Here is a 16,929-nt window from a genome sequence, read left to right as displayed (position 1 = left end):
GAGTGGGGTGGATCAGAGAGCAAACAGGGATAGCCGATATTCTAATTGACATTAAGAGAAAAAAATGGAGCTGGGCAGGTCATGTAATGCGTATGTTAGATAACCGGTGGATCATTAGGGTCACAGAAGGGGTGCCAAGAGAAGGGAAGTGCAGTCAAGGAAGGCAGAAAACTAGGTGGGGTGATGAAATTAGGAAATTTGCAGGCTCAAGTTGGAATCAGTTGGCGCAGGACAGGGGTAATTGGAGATCGCAGGGAGAAGCCTTCGTCCTGCAGTGGACATAAAATAGGGTGATGAGGATGATGACAAGAATTCTTGTTTTGAAAAAAAAAAAAAAGCAGTTTTTTAGATGCCATAGAGGAATGTTTTCTGCCAGTTTGAAAACTGCCTCTAACTTTCAGGTAATACATTTCAGTAAAGCACTTCTTTAGTACATGGGTGTACTTCATATGCGAGTAGAAATATTGCAAGTTTTGTCAAACTGAAATTACTGATATGCACGTTCCGTCATATTCTTTACGAACTCCACACAATGACCAATGCTTTCAGTCAGCACTGTCATGCCAGAGCAAAGCAATATTGTAGATTAGTAAAATAGTAGCATGTAGCAGTACTTGTGGGAGAACGAATGATACCTCCAAAGCAAAACCCAACCCCAAACTTAAACAAAAATCCGACAGAATAAAATTAAAGTGATGATACTTCTCAAACTGCGCATAAGGTTGTTGTAGTGGTTTGTGATGTATGGAAAAGGAGCAGAGGATGCCACTTTTATCGACAAATGTAGGCTGCCGTAAGTCGGCTGCTTTGTGGTTTGGTCTGGCACATAACCTTTTCTTTCTTACGCAGAATGTCATAAAGTCAGGAATAAGACACTGTTCTGAAGCCAAGCCTGAAGGCTTAGAAGAGTGAAGTTTGTGTCACAGGGAAAGTATTGACATACAATTGTGTTATTAGTTACACATGCCAGTAGTAAAGTACAGTGAAATCCCAATAATTCGAAATCTCTTAATTCAAAGTGACGGACAATTCGAGCTGCTCTGTTGGTCCTGGCAAAGTCCCATGTATTTGAATAGAGAAAATTCCCGCAAATTCGAACTCCAAAAATCACTCGATGGTTATTTCGAACCAAATTTCTCACTCCCATGCACCGCTTTTCAGACTAACCCGAGCCAAAGGCGAAGGTTTGATGCGTTGCTAGCTACCATGTCGCATGCTGCAACAATGACAAGGAAACACATGCGGGAAGCCAAGAGTGAACTGGAGCAAGCAAAACAATGCACATTTGATCACAATGCCATGCACTCACTGACCCTCTCACTCTTGGCGAGCACTTGATCATATCTCCAATACTGGACACGTGGGAGTACAGCATGCCTCAAGCCACCATCCCTTGGGTCTCCCTCGCATGTTTTCCCTCAGACCCACAGCAAACAGTGCGCAATCTTATTGCACTTGAACTTAATATGGAACTTGGGCGTCTCCCGGCACATGTCATGCGCTGATGGAGGTAAGAAGTTTTCAATGCGAGCCCAAAGACTGTTTTGGTTTGCACGCTGCACCGCACCATTTAACAGGCACTTCATTAAAAGGGGTTCTCCTTTGCTATCACTCCGCTTTATATAAAAAAAATTTCCAGTGTCTTCGGAGTTCAAATTAACAGGATTCTATCGTAATACATGTATTTGTGATGTGATGCAAGATCTCTGGCTCTGATCATATGGCCAGCAGTAGCAGCAGGCTGTTAATGTCCTCCTTGGGTGTTAGTTGTACTTATTAATTGAATTAAAATGCTAAATTAATGGAAATAGAAGTGGATGAAAAGAACCACTGGCCGCAGGTGGCATACGAACCATCTTTGCATTACACATGCGATGCTCTTACCAATTCAGCTACCGCGTCACCATTTTCCCATCCACTTTCTGCAGTTTCAGCCTGCGCCACCACTCACAAGCCTTGGCGATTGATGTGGAACTGCTTTCTGCTGCAGGCATCATGTGTACATGAACTTTTTTTGGGTGAAGGCAACTGGTTAATAAAGCCACACATGCTACCCGATGGCACCAATGCTGCCAGATTCATTCCATTACTTTATAATTTCTTTAATTCAATTAATAAGTACAAGTAATTCCCCTATGCTGTCCTTGGTGTCTTTGTTTACTGGCTTCTTATGATATGACTAACAAAAATCGAACCCCTCGATATCCTTTCTTCTCCTTGGTTGTAGACACACTAGATACCTGTGCCTTTTCAACATTTGCAAATCAACCCCAAGTACAACTACATACTGTGTAACCCCCCCTGTTAATGATTAAGCAGGTCCTGGTTGCTTGTTTCTTGGGGTAACATGGAGCAAATGTCCATGTTCCATGGAGCAGGAGTCGCAGGTCTGTCTTGCCTCCGCCAAGCCCTTTGCAGCTTGGCACTAATAAGGAATACATACTGTCATGTAGTAGTGCAAGTACACATGTCAATACCAAAGCTGGACAAAATGCAATACTAGACTCGAAACCCGCGGTAACGAAATTCTCCTGACAGCAAAATATTTTCTTATCCCAGGCAAACACCCACAGGATTGAATGCATTTTGTACCTCTCGACACAAAAACACAAAATGTCGCTGTACTACAATCCTACATCAACGAAATTGCCAGCAACGTAACCCCGCATATTACCTACTCTCACAAGGCTAGCAGGCTCCAAATTGTGCACAGATGCAATTGCTTTGCACTAAAATTCAATAAAATACCACCCATTTACACTTGCGTGGGCGTCACCATTTTTGCTTGCAAAAACAACCAATTGCCGGAAGCAATTGCATGCCCTGGAAACAGGCCATGGCTGCCATCTTGTTTGTTGATCGCCCGTTTGAAGTGGCACGCATGTTGCTACCAACACGTGACGACGGTTTTCGCACACCTAGTGCAGTGCATAATGTGCGCCTCGGTGAGAAAAATGCAGCAAAAGCAAGGACATGCACGGACAATGCGGAATTGTTTATGAAGCTTGAGACGGCGGTCACAGCATGGAGTGGCATGCATCGAGCCGCGATTGAGCAATCATCCGAGAATACGCATCTCTTGCTTCAAGAACGCTAGTTTTGGCGCCACCCTACAGGCATCACATGCAGATTTGGCACCGAACATTTATTTGCACGAAGCAGCCGTAATCTCGATTGACTGCCTTCGGGTATACGAGATACGATCACTTTCGCGCTCAGCACTGGATGCATTGGCAGCTATGGGCAACAGCGTGCATTGGAGAAATGCTGCTGCATACGTGGAGCACTGTTGCTCTGCGTCTAGTGCAGAGTTAACGCAAAATCTCGCAAAAGTGATCACATCTTCGAAAGCAAATGGCTGAGAATACTGCTCCACGGCAGTGCTGCCACTGCTGATTGACGCATGCGGTGCACTTTGTATTGTCAGCAGTGCGGTTCTATATCCTCGAGCTGAGCTTGCCAAAGTAGGCTGACGTAATTTTAACAGCAAGGTTTCGTTCTGCAACGCAGCATTACCTATCTGTGCTGTCCCATTTCGCAACAACGAAATTCTCACAAAACCGAGTTTTTTCGTGTTCCGCGCCGATTTTGTAGTTGCAAGGTTGAACTGTATTGGGACACTGGGACCATGCCCTTAAAAGCAGGACAGCTGGTCAGACTAAGTAATGACAGAAACAGTTGACAGGAATCCTCGTGATAAAATTTGTGGTTGTGGTGGCGGGTCACCTTTATTCATAGGTGCACTCGTTTGAAAAATAAAATGACACAATTTGGAAAGAAGTGTTCCTATACAATGCCAAGTGTTGCTTTGGCTTGAAGCAACAGTTGTTAGGTTATGACCTGGAGAATCCCCTGCTTCCAAAGCCACCTCTTCCTCTAAATCCACCACCGCCTCCTCTGTCCCCAAATCCACCCCCTCCACGGCCTCTAAATCCACCGCCTCCCCGGCCTCCAAATCCGCCGCCTCCCCGGCCTCCAAATCCGCCACCTCCCCGGCCTCCAAAACCTCCACCTCCCCGGCCTCCAAATCCTCCGCCTCCCCGGCCTCCAAATCCACCACGTCCACGGGGTGCACCACGGCCTCCACCTAGGCAACAGAAGAGCAAAGCATTAGTGGCCTATGAGCACAGGCACACACTTTTATTTAAGGCGAAACTCTCCTCGAAACAATATTTTTTTTATTACTTGTAGGGGTGTGCGAATATTGAAATTTTCGAATACGAATCTAATAGGAATAAGGCAAAAAACTGTCTTCGAATATCGAATATGTACATAGTATTAAAATGTTGCAAAATGTGGTAACAATAGCTTTATAATCCTTGTTAAAAATAATATTACATTTTACAAGGCTGTTGCAGGTTAAAAAGACACTCATTACAGATAATGCGCTCAGGTAATGAGAGGTAATGCTCTCAAGTCAAGTAATGCACTTTTTAGTGATTATCATATAGAAAACTAACTGCTCAACATGTTCAGAAAGTAAACGTGCTGTATGCACTGTGACAACATTTCAAACGGTAGAAAAGACTTTCACTTGGAACTGAGGTGGCAGCGATGGCGAAGTACTTCTGGGCGAGTGTACTTAAAAGCGGGTACGTGAAGCAGCCAATGGACTGCCACCACTCACAAGGATCCTTGCCCCTTTCAAGAAGATGCTTTTCCGTATAGTCTGTAACTTCCCTCTCAGAGGCAGATACCAAATGTGTGTTCTCCTTGTTCATCACTAGACCGTCAAATGCTTTCCTTACAGTGGATACCACCAGCGGACACGAACTCGACGTTGCCATGGCAGTGTCCTCACTGGGTTCTACGCCAGCTGCGTGCAGCTACCTTTTTACAATGTCTTTTAGCCACTTCACTTTGTCTTCACTTTGCAGAGTTAAAGGTATCTAAGCTTGTGTCTGAAAGGGTGAGCTCAAGTCTGATGGACTCTTAGAGTTCAAGGAGCCTTGAGAGGATGAGGTACTGACTGTTCCATCTTGTGTCAACATCCTGCACAACATAGAGCACGTCTTTGTTCAGCTATTTCTGCAGATCGTTCCCTCTTTTGTGTGCACTAGGGCTACGCTTGTAGTGCCCTACAATCACTTTCGCCTTCTTGCAGAGTCTGTTGACTGCCGGAGTACACAAAATTTCATTGCCGATCACTAGGTGCAGAGAGTGCGCAAAGCAGGCTCGCTGGAACCAAGGCAGTCTCTTGGCAGCCGCTCGGATATTGCAGTCGCTCGGATATTGCAGTCGCTCGGATATTGCAGCCGCTCGGATATTGCGGCCGCTGTTCGTCACGATGTACTTCACGCAGTTGATTGGTATCTCCCAGTCAGTGCATAGCTGCTCCAATGACGCAGCTATGTTCACAGCCATGTGACTCTCTGGCACATGTCGCGTGTTCAACGTGAACTTTTTCATGTCGAACTTCACCGCAGGAAAATGACGCGTGAGGCTTACAAAACCCTCGTTGGCACACGACGTCCAGATATCACTCGTAATAGCGAGAGTGCTTGTTCCGTGTTCAAGTACTTTTTGCAGCTCGTGTCGTACCTTTGCTCTTGTGTCGTTGTACATGCGCGGGACGAGCACACGCGACAATTTTGTTCGAGATGCCTGACTGTAGCACGACTGTACGGCTGCTTCGACCAGTGCTTTGAACTGACGTGGCAGAAATGGTGAAGAAATGAATGGCTGCCACATTCTGGTGAAGTGCGTTTTTTTTCTCCTGAGACAATGACTGCTGTCTCTGCTGAAGTATATCATCCGGTGTCAGTTGATTCTTCAACGGAGGGTTTGCGGTGGCCTCTTTTTTGTACTCTTCCATCAACAAAGGGTGTTGTTTCATGTGATTTTGAATAGTAGTGGTCATTCCCGTTGGCATTTTAAGAGCACGTTCGCACGACTTGCACCGAGCTGTCGATGGCAAGAGCTTTGTGTAGTGCCGCCAAAGGAGACTTCTTCCGGCTTTCTTTTCTTGCTTGCACGGTGGCTCGTCATCCGCAGTTTATGCCATTCTTGGAGAACACGCCTGATCGAGGTCTGTATCAGCACCGAGATAGTTGCAAATAGCGCAGTGGCGAAGTTAGCGTGTTTTGAGTTTGTCTCAAGGAGAAGCAGCGCAGCAGGTAGCAAAGAGCCGGCGATTACATGAGAAAAGCGGGAACACAAGGTGGGAGTTGTCGATGGCGATGCAACGTTCTCCTCGACATAATTTTTTCTTTTTAATTTCCAAACATCTAAAGATTGTCCAGGTAACACTTTTGGGATACATATTTCATCGCATATAGTTACAGAGCCCTAAAGGACATCATTTATGGTTCTGAAAGAGCCATAGAATAAAGCTTGGTAAAAAGAAACTGAAACTGATCCTGTCTCACGGGTGTGGATGCAGATAGACTGAAACAGAGCATACAAATAATAAGCAGGTCATGCGAAGTTCTCAGGGAATAACCATGTTCTTAGGAGAATGCGGAGCAAGCATATAATTCGTTACTTTCTCAATTATTCCGTCTGTCAGAATATTCGCCGTTTCTACCGTTATTCGGCCCTCTTCGAATATTCGGGAATTTCCGAATATGCATTTCTCGAATCGAATACGCTTCGAATAAGGAAAATATTCTATCCGTATTCGAAATGTTGAATATTCGCACACCCATAATTACTTGTACTAGAGCTTTCAGAATTCAGCCATTTATAGAGTTTTCTATGCAGATATCAAATATGTGATTACTTTTTGTGTCGCTGTTATAGTTTTTGAGTTATGCGATACACAATGGCAAACTATAGTCATCTTTGTGGGCACCTATTTATGTACTAAATTTTCACAAAAAGCCTCGTGCTGTAGCTTTTAGCTATTTGTAGATCACAAAGTGCTGATATCTAGCCCAACAGTGCGTACAATTGCTGGAACTATGCAAAAAGATTATTAGAGCATTTCAGCTAAATTTTTTTCTCGATTGCCTGAAATATAACCTTGTACTTTTGCAACTACTGCTGGAAGATATTGCAATTTCAAGTAGGTATCAGCACTGTACATATATTATGTACAAGGTTATTTTTATCAAAAAATTAGTTGAACTGTCCTAATTTTTTTTCTTAGTTGCAGTAATTGTAGATGCTGTTTAAATAGATATCGGCACTTAGCGGTCTACAAAGAGCTAAATAAGCTACAACACAATGGTTTTTGCAAAAATTTATTACACAATAAAGTGGCCACAAAATCGCTCTATTTTGCCATTTTTTAGGTCATAACTCGAGAACTATAGTGACTACACAGACACTAATGACATATTTGAAATATGCTTGTAATGCTCCATAAGTGGTTGGATTTTCAAATCTCTAGTACAAATATTTAAAAATGTTTTTTCAAGGAGCGTCTACCCTTAATGTTATGATAACAGAAACATCTTAAGCAGTGTTGTTGATGGTGCACTATCGGTCAAAGTGCTCAGGGGGAACAATGTTCGAATTTCTTACATTAACACGCAGTCTGGAGAGTGGCAAAAGTGGCGTTCAGTAGGATATTTTGCAGTTTGACGACACCATCTACCATCACTAATCTGAAGCCATGAATGCCATAACTGAGAGATGCTTCAGTATGAATGTGCAGTGGGCAAAGGCTAGGTGCATTCATCAAGCTCAGCTAAGCAATGAAACAGACATGCCTCTTCAGAATTATTAACTCACTAATGAAAACATAGTTATCAGCTCTTATAACTGCACAGTAATGAAAAGGTTCCCCCTTTAATGCAGAATTATCACATAAATATCTTTACACTTCTGGTTACATTTGTGGATGTTACTGCGACACTATTTAACAAGGCCAATTAAACTTTACCACAGTTCTGGTGCGAATTGAACCATGCATCATAGGTTAACAGGCTAATACTCAGAGCCACATCCTGAAGTGCTACTTATAGATCAAGAGCAAAACCCTGTGCCCAGCTCGCTCCTCCACCACCCATTCTTTGGAATTAGTTAAACCTCAATATAATGAACTTCAATATAACGAAGTAGTTAGCTTTTAATAACCTCTTGTCCATGGAACACCATGTATCTAGAACTTCAATATAACGAAGTGTGTTTGTATGCAATTTCAACATAATAAAATTTCACTTCCGCTGCAAAGGAATGCAGAGACAATAGACAGTCTCAGTTGGGCGCCCACAGCAGCTCTGCGTACGCAGGAAACTCGCAGAGGTGACACTGCGCATGCAAGTAAGCAGGAGCATACACTGACTCTTGCGTGCACTCACAGCTGGGACGTTCTCGCGTGTTCTTGCGTGTCGAAGAGAGAGCATTTTTCGATATGGCTCTTGTCGAAGATACCTATGACTCCGGCTTGTGGTTTGACTTTGTCGTGGCTGATATTGGCTACACAGTTTCAAAAGCTGGCATATGGCAATGCTGAGTAGCACACTTCCAGCTCCAACGCGTGCAAATCAGCAATCCCCTTCTCAACTTTTTCATCCGACCAACCACTGCTATTTTGTGCGGCCGCACGCTTTGCTACTTACACACGACCTCGTGCTGTGTATGTGGGTGGTTGCGGACATCCAACTAAAACTGTCCAATAAATGGGAAGTTCCGCGGACACAGACAGGCAAATGATTGAATTACAAGCGGCTCCTTGCAAATACACCTCTCAAATCGCACACAGAGCGACAACAGCGACCGCTGAAGTGGAGCCGCATCATGTTCCGTATAAAGTACAAGTGTGATAAGATCCTATCGCACTGTGTGCTTTAGGTGCGAGTGAAAGTGTGCGAGGGTGAGACAAGAAAGATGGTGGCTTCATGAGTGCTGCCTTCCCACACGAGCAAAGGGAAAGGGGAGGGGAGCGAGCTCACAGTAACACGATCAAGCGTGACGCAAGGGGGGTGGAGTTGGGGGTAAGTTGGCGCGGGTCACGGCCGTGGCTGCGCATAGTTGTAAGTGTGGCAGAGTGCATACGCAACCGTGCACCCTGCTTTAGAGGTAATCTGCCGGGTGTGCAAAGAGTGGGTGTGTCAAGACGGCATTGCACCACGTAAGCTGCCTTACCACACATTTCGTATTGGAGGTTGCATGATCTCGAGTTTCGGTGACCTGTTGGAGCAAGAGGCAGACGAAGCATTCACTCTCTGCTGCTGGCACTTTTCCTCACAGCGTCATTCCAGTGCGGGCAATGCTGTCAGCAGTGGGGGCTGAGAGCATGCATTCCTGAATTCGCTGAATTCGTACCGCCGAGAAGATACCATCGACGCGCGTGGCATAAAACCGTATCATTCGTTGCCGACTCCCAAATTTATCAAAATTAATTGTTTTCTCTTTAAATTTGCTTTTTTCGATTGCTCGATAATTCGGAAAATTCTGTGGCCCCTTTGCATGCAAGAAAAATCGATCGGCAACAGCACTTATTTGCATAAAAGGTCGAATTTCAATACAATGAAATTTCGATACAACGAAGCAAATTGCCGACTTTACCGACTTGGTTATACAGAAGTTTGACTGTAGAGAGAGAGAGAGTGTGTGTGTGTGTGCGTGTGTGTGTGCATGTGTGTGTGTGTGCCACATAAGATACCTCACACAGTATGTGTTTAGTCATACTGAACCACTGTGAGGTGTGCCCCCCTGGCGATTTAGGCCCAGCTGCTTCGAGGTGTTATGCGAGCAGCAATTAGCTGTGGCCTTTTTCACGCAACAGAGCAGTTCTTGCCTACGGTGCATACCCCTACACTAGGTGTTTTTTTTTTCTTTTTTTAGGTTATACAGAATTTCTCATGGCAGATTTCACAATTCTAGTCCTTACACTGGTTGCTTGATGAGGTGGACATTACTTGCACAATAAACTTAAATGCCCAGTCGACTAATTAACAAAAGTCCAATAATTAAGCTTAAACTAAATATTACAGGACACATTGCAATTCACTAATTGCAGCCAATGAGTTAGCAAGGCATATCCACAACAACATGCCATTTCATGCATTGAAGCAGAAAAGTAACCAGAACACCAATGTATTTCACCACACACTTTGGGAATGAATAGTATCTCTAAACTGGTGTCATCAGAATTCTTTCCAAGTGGATACGCCTTGTGAACTCATTGCCTACCATTCGTAAATTTCAATGGTATGTGCTGCAAAGTAATTAGTTATAAACTTTATTAGTGAAGATTTGTTAATTAGCCATGTACTTCGATTTCTCATGCAAGTGATGTACACTTCTTTCAGTAATCCAGCTCAAGGGCTAGAATTTTACTGCTACAGGCGATTTTTGAAAATTCCGTGTAGCCTAAAGTAGAAAAACACCTAGTACAGTACTTTGCAAAGGCAGAAAACTGTGTGCTATCCAGCCCTCAATCACCAGCTTTTCAACAACATAGTGACTGGTCAGTAATTTAAGCCTCTGTTGAAAACCTGTGCAAACATTAAGCATACATTTTTAGTGTTAAATGTGCAGTACATGTTGCATTTCATTTGTTTTACCACCTGCATTGGGGGGGGGGGGGGTGCTAACCAACTCCGGCCCACAAATTAAGTGGGTGTGCACTGGCTGCAGCTTGTACACAAAAAACAAATGCAGCCACTTGGTGACAACTTGCTGCTGCTGTGTCATGCCAGCGTTACTTTGGTGTTGCGATGATTTGACAGCGTGCTGGTTTGTCCATGCTGTTCTGCTCCCTATTGTTTTGTTTTTTCCTCCCCCCCCAAACAGTGCAGAGGAACCCTATACAATGCTCAAAAACTAGGTTAAACGAAATGCAAATTACTCTGGCAAAATCAAGAGAAGCAATACACTGTTTTCTATGAAATCAGACTAAGGGAATCTATTATTTTTTGTATCAAAACAAGGTTCAGCTCTATTAAACCTTTCTTTCCCCAGAGTGATTAGGAGAGAAATTGCCAAATTAAGCAATTTGAATAGGTCGGTGCTCTAGCACGTCAGGTTGGACAAATGGCACTAAGCAAGCAAGTACTCAATGCCTATACAAATTTTTTACACACATCGAACTTGACTTGAAGTCCTGGGAAGAGCACTACACATCAATTCGGCAACAAGCTACTATAAGCAATCCGTATACACTATCATTTATTTATTTATTTATTTATTTTAAATACTTTCAAGGCCCGTAGGCGCTACAGAAAGGAGTGGTACATATACATAGAAAAAAAATGCAGATGAATGAATAAAACATTTGTTAGATGGCATGGAAAACAGCAGTCTTGAACCCCGATGAGTCTATAATAGTAGCGACCGATGCAGGGAGGTGGTTCCAGTCATTGCAGGTGCGAGGTAAAAAAGAGTAATAGTACGCGTTCGTGCAACAAGATGGCACGAAAACTTTATGAAGGTGATCGCTGCGGGATGAAAAGTAGGAAGGACGAGTAAGAAGTTTTGCCTACTCTGCAGGTGCTGAAAATTTGTGGTCAGGGTTGTGCTTGAGAAGGCAAAGGAAGGCAGTACAGCTACATTCAAAAAGCATTCATAACGTTAACAAGGAGGCCAACTAGCTAATCAGAAACTGCATTAGGCAAAGAGAGCTGACCTACCAGCCCAGGGTATAGGTGGTTACACTGACTGCCACAGTGTGCACACACATGGCTATGGCAGGAAAAGCAGTAGTTTCACAGGCTTCCCGTGGACTGCTTTTCAGAACCAAAGAGACACTGGAAAGTCTGCGGTACTGTGTACAGCTCCCCAGGCGGTGCTAGTATCTGTACCTCACCCAGTGTAGGACCATTGTCCACCCTCCCTATCCCATTAGTTTAGCATGCTTGCTCATCACAGGACCTCCCATGCAGAAAAAGTTTACTTCTGTATGCAAGGATTCCTCAGCATCCTTAAGAAATTACAGGTTTTTATGTCCCAAAGCCACACTCTAGCTTTGAAAGGTGCAGTAATAGGGGCTCTGGATCCATTTTGACTGCCAGTTTTGACATGCTTGTAAACACAAGTCTAAGAGCACTAGTGTGTTTGCCTCCTGTTCCCACTCGAGCAGAAGAGAAAAGCATTAGTTGGCCATAAGCACAGGCACACACTTTTATTTAAGGGGAGACGCTCCTTGAAACAACTTTTCTTTTTATTACTTCTACTAGAGGTTTTAGAATTCAGCCATTTAAAGAGTTTTCTATGCACACTTCAAATATGTCATCACGGTGGCTTGCCACAGCCAGGGATCGAACCCGTGGCACCGTGTTCAGGAGAATGCCATAACAGCCGAGTCACCATGGTGGGTCCCAACGTCATTGAATGACACTGAAGGTATGCAAGGTGCCGCATAGCCACTACAAAGGTATTATAGCATGTTACTGAAAGTGAAGAGCATACCATTTCTTACTAGAGCTACATGAGAGAAAAAACCAGCATGCACAAATCTTTTGGCCCTGGCCACACGCCACATTCCAGTGTAGTTAATGTGACCCCAGCAGATTGCCACACAGACATCACAAGCAATGTGGACACAGAAGCTTGAAACTAAAGCTGCACAGGAATCAGGTTTGAAGGGAAAAAAAACATTGGCAGTGCTCTTACCTCTTCCCCCACCACCTCTTCCGCCACGGTTCTGCTGGGAGCCAGGTAGATATCTTGCTAGTGGTGTCAGCTTGCGAGGGTCTATGTAGAACTGAAGAGTGTAGGATGGGAACGAAATCAGAACAAAACATGATGCAAGCAATAATCACAATTGCTCATGCACAAAGTTTATATGGTTCAGCCATGCTGGGTGAACTTCACACCAATTTAGTGAGTTAACCGCAAGAAAGTAAGCAACAAAGCATGAATAAGGACAGAGAAGCATAATTAAAGGCAGGCATTAAAAGTGCACCAACAAATACAGGATATGTGCAAGCACACAACCAACCAATATGTGCATGTCCCATCTTCTTCACGGTCATGTTGTCTCCATTTGTGCACTTTTAATAGCTTATGTATAACTAGACGGGTGTACCTTAGACACATACGAGGGGTCACCCACAAAGATCCAGAGAAATTAGAAAAAATATATGTATTATAATTTAGGACAAAAAGGACTCAGTTCCCTTCAAAATATTCTCCAATTGAGTCAATATACTAGTAACAACCTTTTCTTACACTCTGGAGCTCCTCCTCAAGCTTCATGCAGTTGAGTCGCCCCAGCCAAGTCATCTTCACCCCATGTACAGTGAGAAATCCGCTTTTTTATTGAATTATATTGTTTAAAAATACAGAAAAAAACTGTGCGTAGTGTGGTTCGATAAATAGGGTGCGTAGGGAAAGCCAGCCAATCCCTTTTGAGTCACTTTCAATGTGATTTTTTTTTCAAATCCTGGCACAAAATCGATGAAGTTTTCTCTGTTGCTTTTTGTCCTCTGTGAGCATTAGGGGAACAAACACCGTGACAATGCATCTCATGCATAAATTCCCACTCAAAATCCAAAATCCAGTCACGAGCTTCAGCTCATGCCAGCATCTTTCGAAATCTTGTCGGATGTGTAGCAATGACTCTCACTGACTTTTCATCAAAAATTTTTCACAATCTAAAAAGTATGATTGGTTAAAGGTCGGCCAAAATGAGAATGGTTTTTAATGCTTGTTTCTCCTCTCGGAATCCCCCAAAACACTCAAAAACTCGCGTACGGCTCAGTGCCTCTTCCATAAATGTAGTGTGGAGCATTTCAATTGTTTCTTTGGCCGTGCATTTTCTTTTTCAAGGACGAATCCAAATCTCAAGGAAGTTTGTTGTCCATTAGAGAAAGACATCATGATTTTGCAAGAGTAGTGTGACAACAGTTGATACAATTGACATGAACAAACCAGTAAGACATTTTACGGTGATGTCAGTTTGGGTAGTGACTTGCAAAGTGTCTACTTACCTAGCGATACAATTACCCACCTACCCACATACCCACCTAGCGATACAATTACGAAGAGCTCCATTAAGCTAGTGAAGTTTTTGTGGGGCCGTACACAAAATTTCGTTGTCTTGGTCTTGTGTAGTGTTAATGACCACAAAATGCATCAGTGCACCACCTAACATTGTACATGCTACCAAGATGTGTACTTTGCACCTAAACATCCTTTCTTTATTGCAGATATTCAGCAAATTTTTATGAAGTGTGCTCCCATCACTGCAAATGAAGGCAAATCTGGCACCTTGTGAGCTGCAAAATCGTGAACCAGATAACGCCCTCACTCATCCTTGGCCTCCAATTAAGGCTTGAGAAGAGTTGTGGACTAATGCTTTGCACATGCCAAAGGCAAGTCGAGTGAGTCCAGCTGAAGTGAATGAAAGTGCCATGTCTGCGTAATAAAAATGCACAACTCTGGACAGCATTAACAGCAGATGTTCCATGTTAGGTGGCACAGAGCCACAACTTGGTTAGTTTTCACCTGTTCCAAGTCAACCAATTTTATTGGTTATCTCGAAGCACTCTCAAGGCCTGCACACATCTGGAAATTGAAGGGACCATCATCTGATTTTAACAGATGACGCAATGGTAACTTATTGTGGTGTATCTTTGCATCATGGCTGCATTTTCTGCCATTAATAGGCTTGCTTCCACCAGAAAGAATAAGCCAACAGATTTATTTCACCACGGTCAAAGCACATGCAAAGAAGGTGTGCCAGCAACGTGATGACAGTAGTACTCACCACTTTCCTACTGTACTTGGGTTGAAGGCAACATTGAGGGGAATGCCGAGAAAAATGCCACAGTGGATTTTTTCAGTGAATATTAGGAAAAAGTGGGGGGGGGGGGGGGGGGAATGGTGCGTCTCCTCAACAACACTCCCATTGTAGTACCTTTTTATTCTCACCTCCCTGCCTCTTGATTTCTAGGGATAAGTGGGCTTGTCATGGTAGAAACACAACATACTTGTTACCATAGTTGCCCTTCAGACCACCAAGAGCTACTTACTACTGCCAGCATGCTTTGCAGCAGTGGTACTTGTTGTGAAGTCCATCTATTAGTAGCTGTTTCAATACCTCAGCCAGATGACAGCAGTAGCAGTGCTGTTATGAAGCCTGCACTTTTATTGCCATAAGAGGGCAGACTCAGTAAACAGGATGCACTACTTTCCAATCCAAGTGCATGTAGCAACTCCTGCTGTGGTCTAGCACATATAATTTTGTTTCATCAGATCAGCATTCCCCATTGCAGTGCTTGCTCTTTCTTCCAGCATAACTTATGGAGTTCACTATTTTCCTGTTCACCATCTGCACCACCCCTCCCATGACTTCAAGAAGTGAATCTTCAGACTGCCTGCATTAATCTAAAATTGACTGTGCTGTGCAAGCTCAACCTGATATACTCGTGAAGCAGGAGAGTGAGCAATTGTAAAGACCAGCTCAGAGACGGAGATGTGTGATATGTAAACATAGTGTCATACAGGCATAAACGATGAAGGGCCATCTGACAAACAAGGTTTGTTTTTAACTTGAACAATTTTTTTTTGCTCTTAACAGTAAGTGATATAACATGAATGAGTAGGGATGCCAACTGATACACCACTCCTAATAACAGTGCAGCTCACTGTTTTCCTATGCTGTTACTCAAGTAATGCCAGGGAAACAGTGAGCTCCACTGGGAAGTGCCAAATTAGCAACTTTGCATGGACGATGGTATATATGCAATGGCATTAGTGCCTGTGCCATCTGATAAACTCTCTCACGACCTTTCCCTTTCCTTGATAACTCCTTTGATATCTGTGTATTCATTCTGCAGATTCACCATGCCATAGAGTTTCTTACAATAATATCCAGAGGTCCCCTCTGGGTAGTATTGTAAGAAACTTTTAAACTTCTTTTTAAACTTCTCTTAAAGCACACTTCGAAGAGTATTTAAACTTTTCTTTAAATTTCATTGGGACACCACTGGAATGCTGGGGTAGGGAAGTCTTCGTCTATCTTGAAGGTGGCTTGGCCTAAAACATGATCTTGACTGTGCAAATAAAGCCTCCTTTAAATTAAAACCTTCATAACAGGTCTTGATTCCCCAATACTAATATATCTTGCATGTATGTTAGCTCACCCATAAGCAAAAAAAGAAATCTATGTGCAATTGAAACTGGTATCACTGAGTAGAGAGAGACCTCGTGTTTCCTCCTAATTCAGCAATATGCAGTGCTCCTGTTCACATTTGATGTAGCTATACGTCCAAGTGCAAAGACTTAAGTTTTTCTAGTATGGGCTACACCACTGTGATGGAAGAAACACCGGTACCCAAATGAGCCATTGAGGCATCATGGCGCACTGAGAAGCATGCCAATCCAAAGCCCCATCCTCATTTCCAGGCATTCCCACATATACAGTAAAACCTCATTATACTGTACCCGCTTAAACAGTAGTTTCGTTTTAAAAGTAGTAAAGTCAAATCCCCGACTCCGCGGCCATTGAACATAATGTGTTTTGTATCCGCATAAACCGTGCCAGATTATTGCATACGTATCGGTTAGCACGTAGTGTTTCCACTTTTCGTGTGTGTCGGTGCGTTGTCTCTATCGGGTGGGCCGGCAGAACAACAAGCCTCAGAGATCGGAACGGTCTCCAAGCGCCCTGTCCATTTGTGCGCGAAGCCACATCAACATCAACATCATTTCGGCGGCATGCCAGAGAGCGTTGCGGCATCGCACAAGCGAGGACTCGCGTCATGCCGAAGCTCGAATAAAAAAGACGCCAGATGCTCAGCATAGAAGAAAAATTAGACATCGTTCGTGCTATCGAACGTGACACGACGAAGTCGGCGCTGGCACGCGACAGGGATCTGCTGTTGACTACGGTGTGTGGCATTTGGAATGTGAAGAAGTTGCTCGGCAGCGCTGCTGCGACCGCAAAGGGATGTCGGCTATGAGGTTCGACTTTTCGCCATCGTTGTCTGTGTTCTTGCCGAAGTGTCGGCTAGCAATAGTGATCAGGGTGACACGGAAAGTGACAGCACGGGTGATTCAGGCCCGACAGTGGCAGAAGCTGCACATTACGTC

General features: G+C 43.8%; 1 protein-coding gene across 1 annotated transcript in view; it reads right to left on the bottom strand.

Annotated features, from left to right (window-relative positions):
- Positions 1–3,688: 3,688 nt before the first annotated feature.
- Positions 3,689–16,929, bottom strand: part of Gar1 (Gar1 ribonucleoprotein) — a 29,896-nt gene continuing 16,655 nt past the window's right edge. The window contains exons 5-6 of the mRNA XM_075687333.1: positions 12,505–12,595; positions 3,689–4,087 (exon numbers count right to left, since the gene is read on the bottom strand). Coding sequence (XP_075543448.1) covers positions 3,834–4,087; positions 12,505–12,595 — 345 coding nt within the window. The 3' untranslated portion in view covers positions 3,689–3,833. The remainder of the gene's footprint in view (positions 4,088–12,504; positions 12,596–16,929) is intronic.

The sequence above is a fragment of the Dermacentor variabilis genome, chromosome 1 (assembly GCF_050947875.1).
Source record: "Dermacentor variabilis isolate Ectoservices chromosome 1, ASM5094787v1, whole genome shotgun sequence".
Taxonomy (NCBI): Eukaryota; Metazoa; Arthropoda; class Arachnida; order Ixodida; family Ixodidae; genus Dermacentor; species Dermacentor variabilis.
Note: the sequence above shows the minus strand (reverse complement) of the source record. Positions and strands in the feature narration are given on the sequence as shown.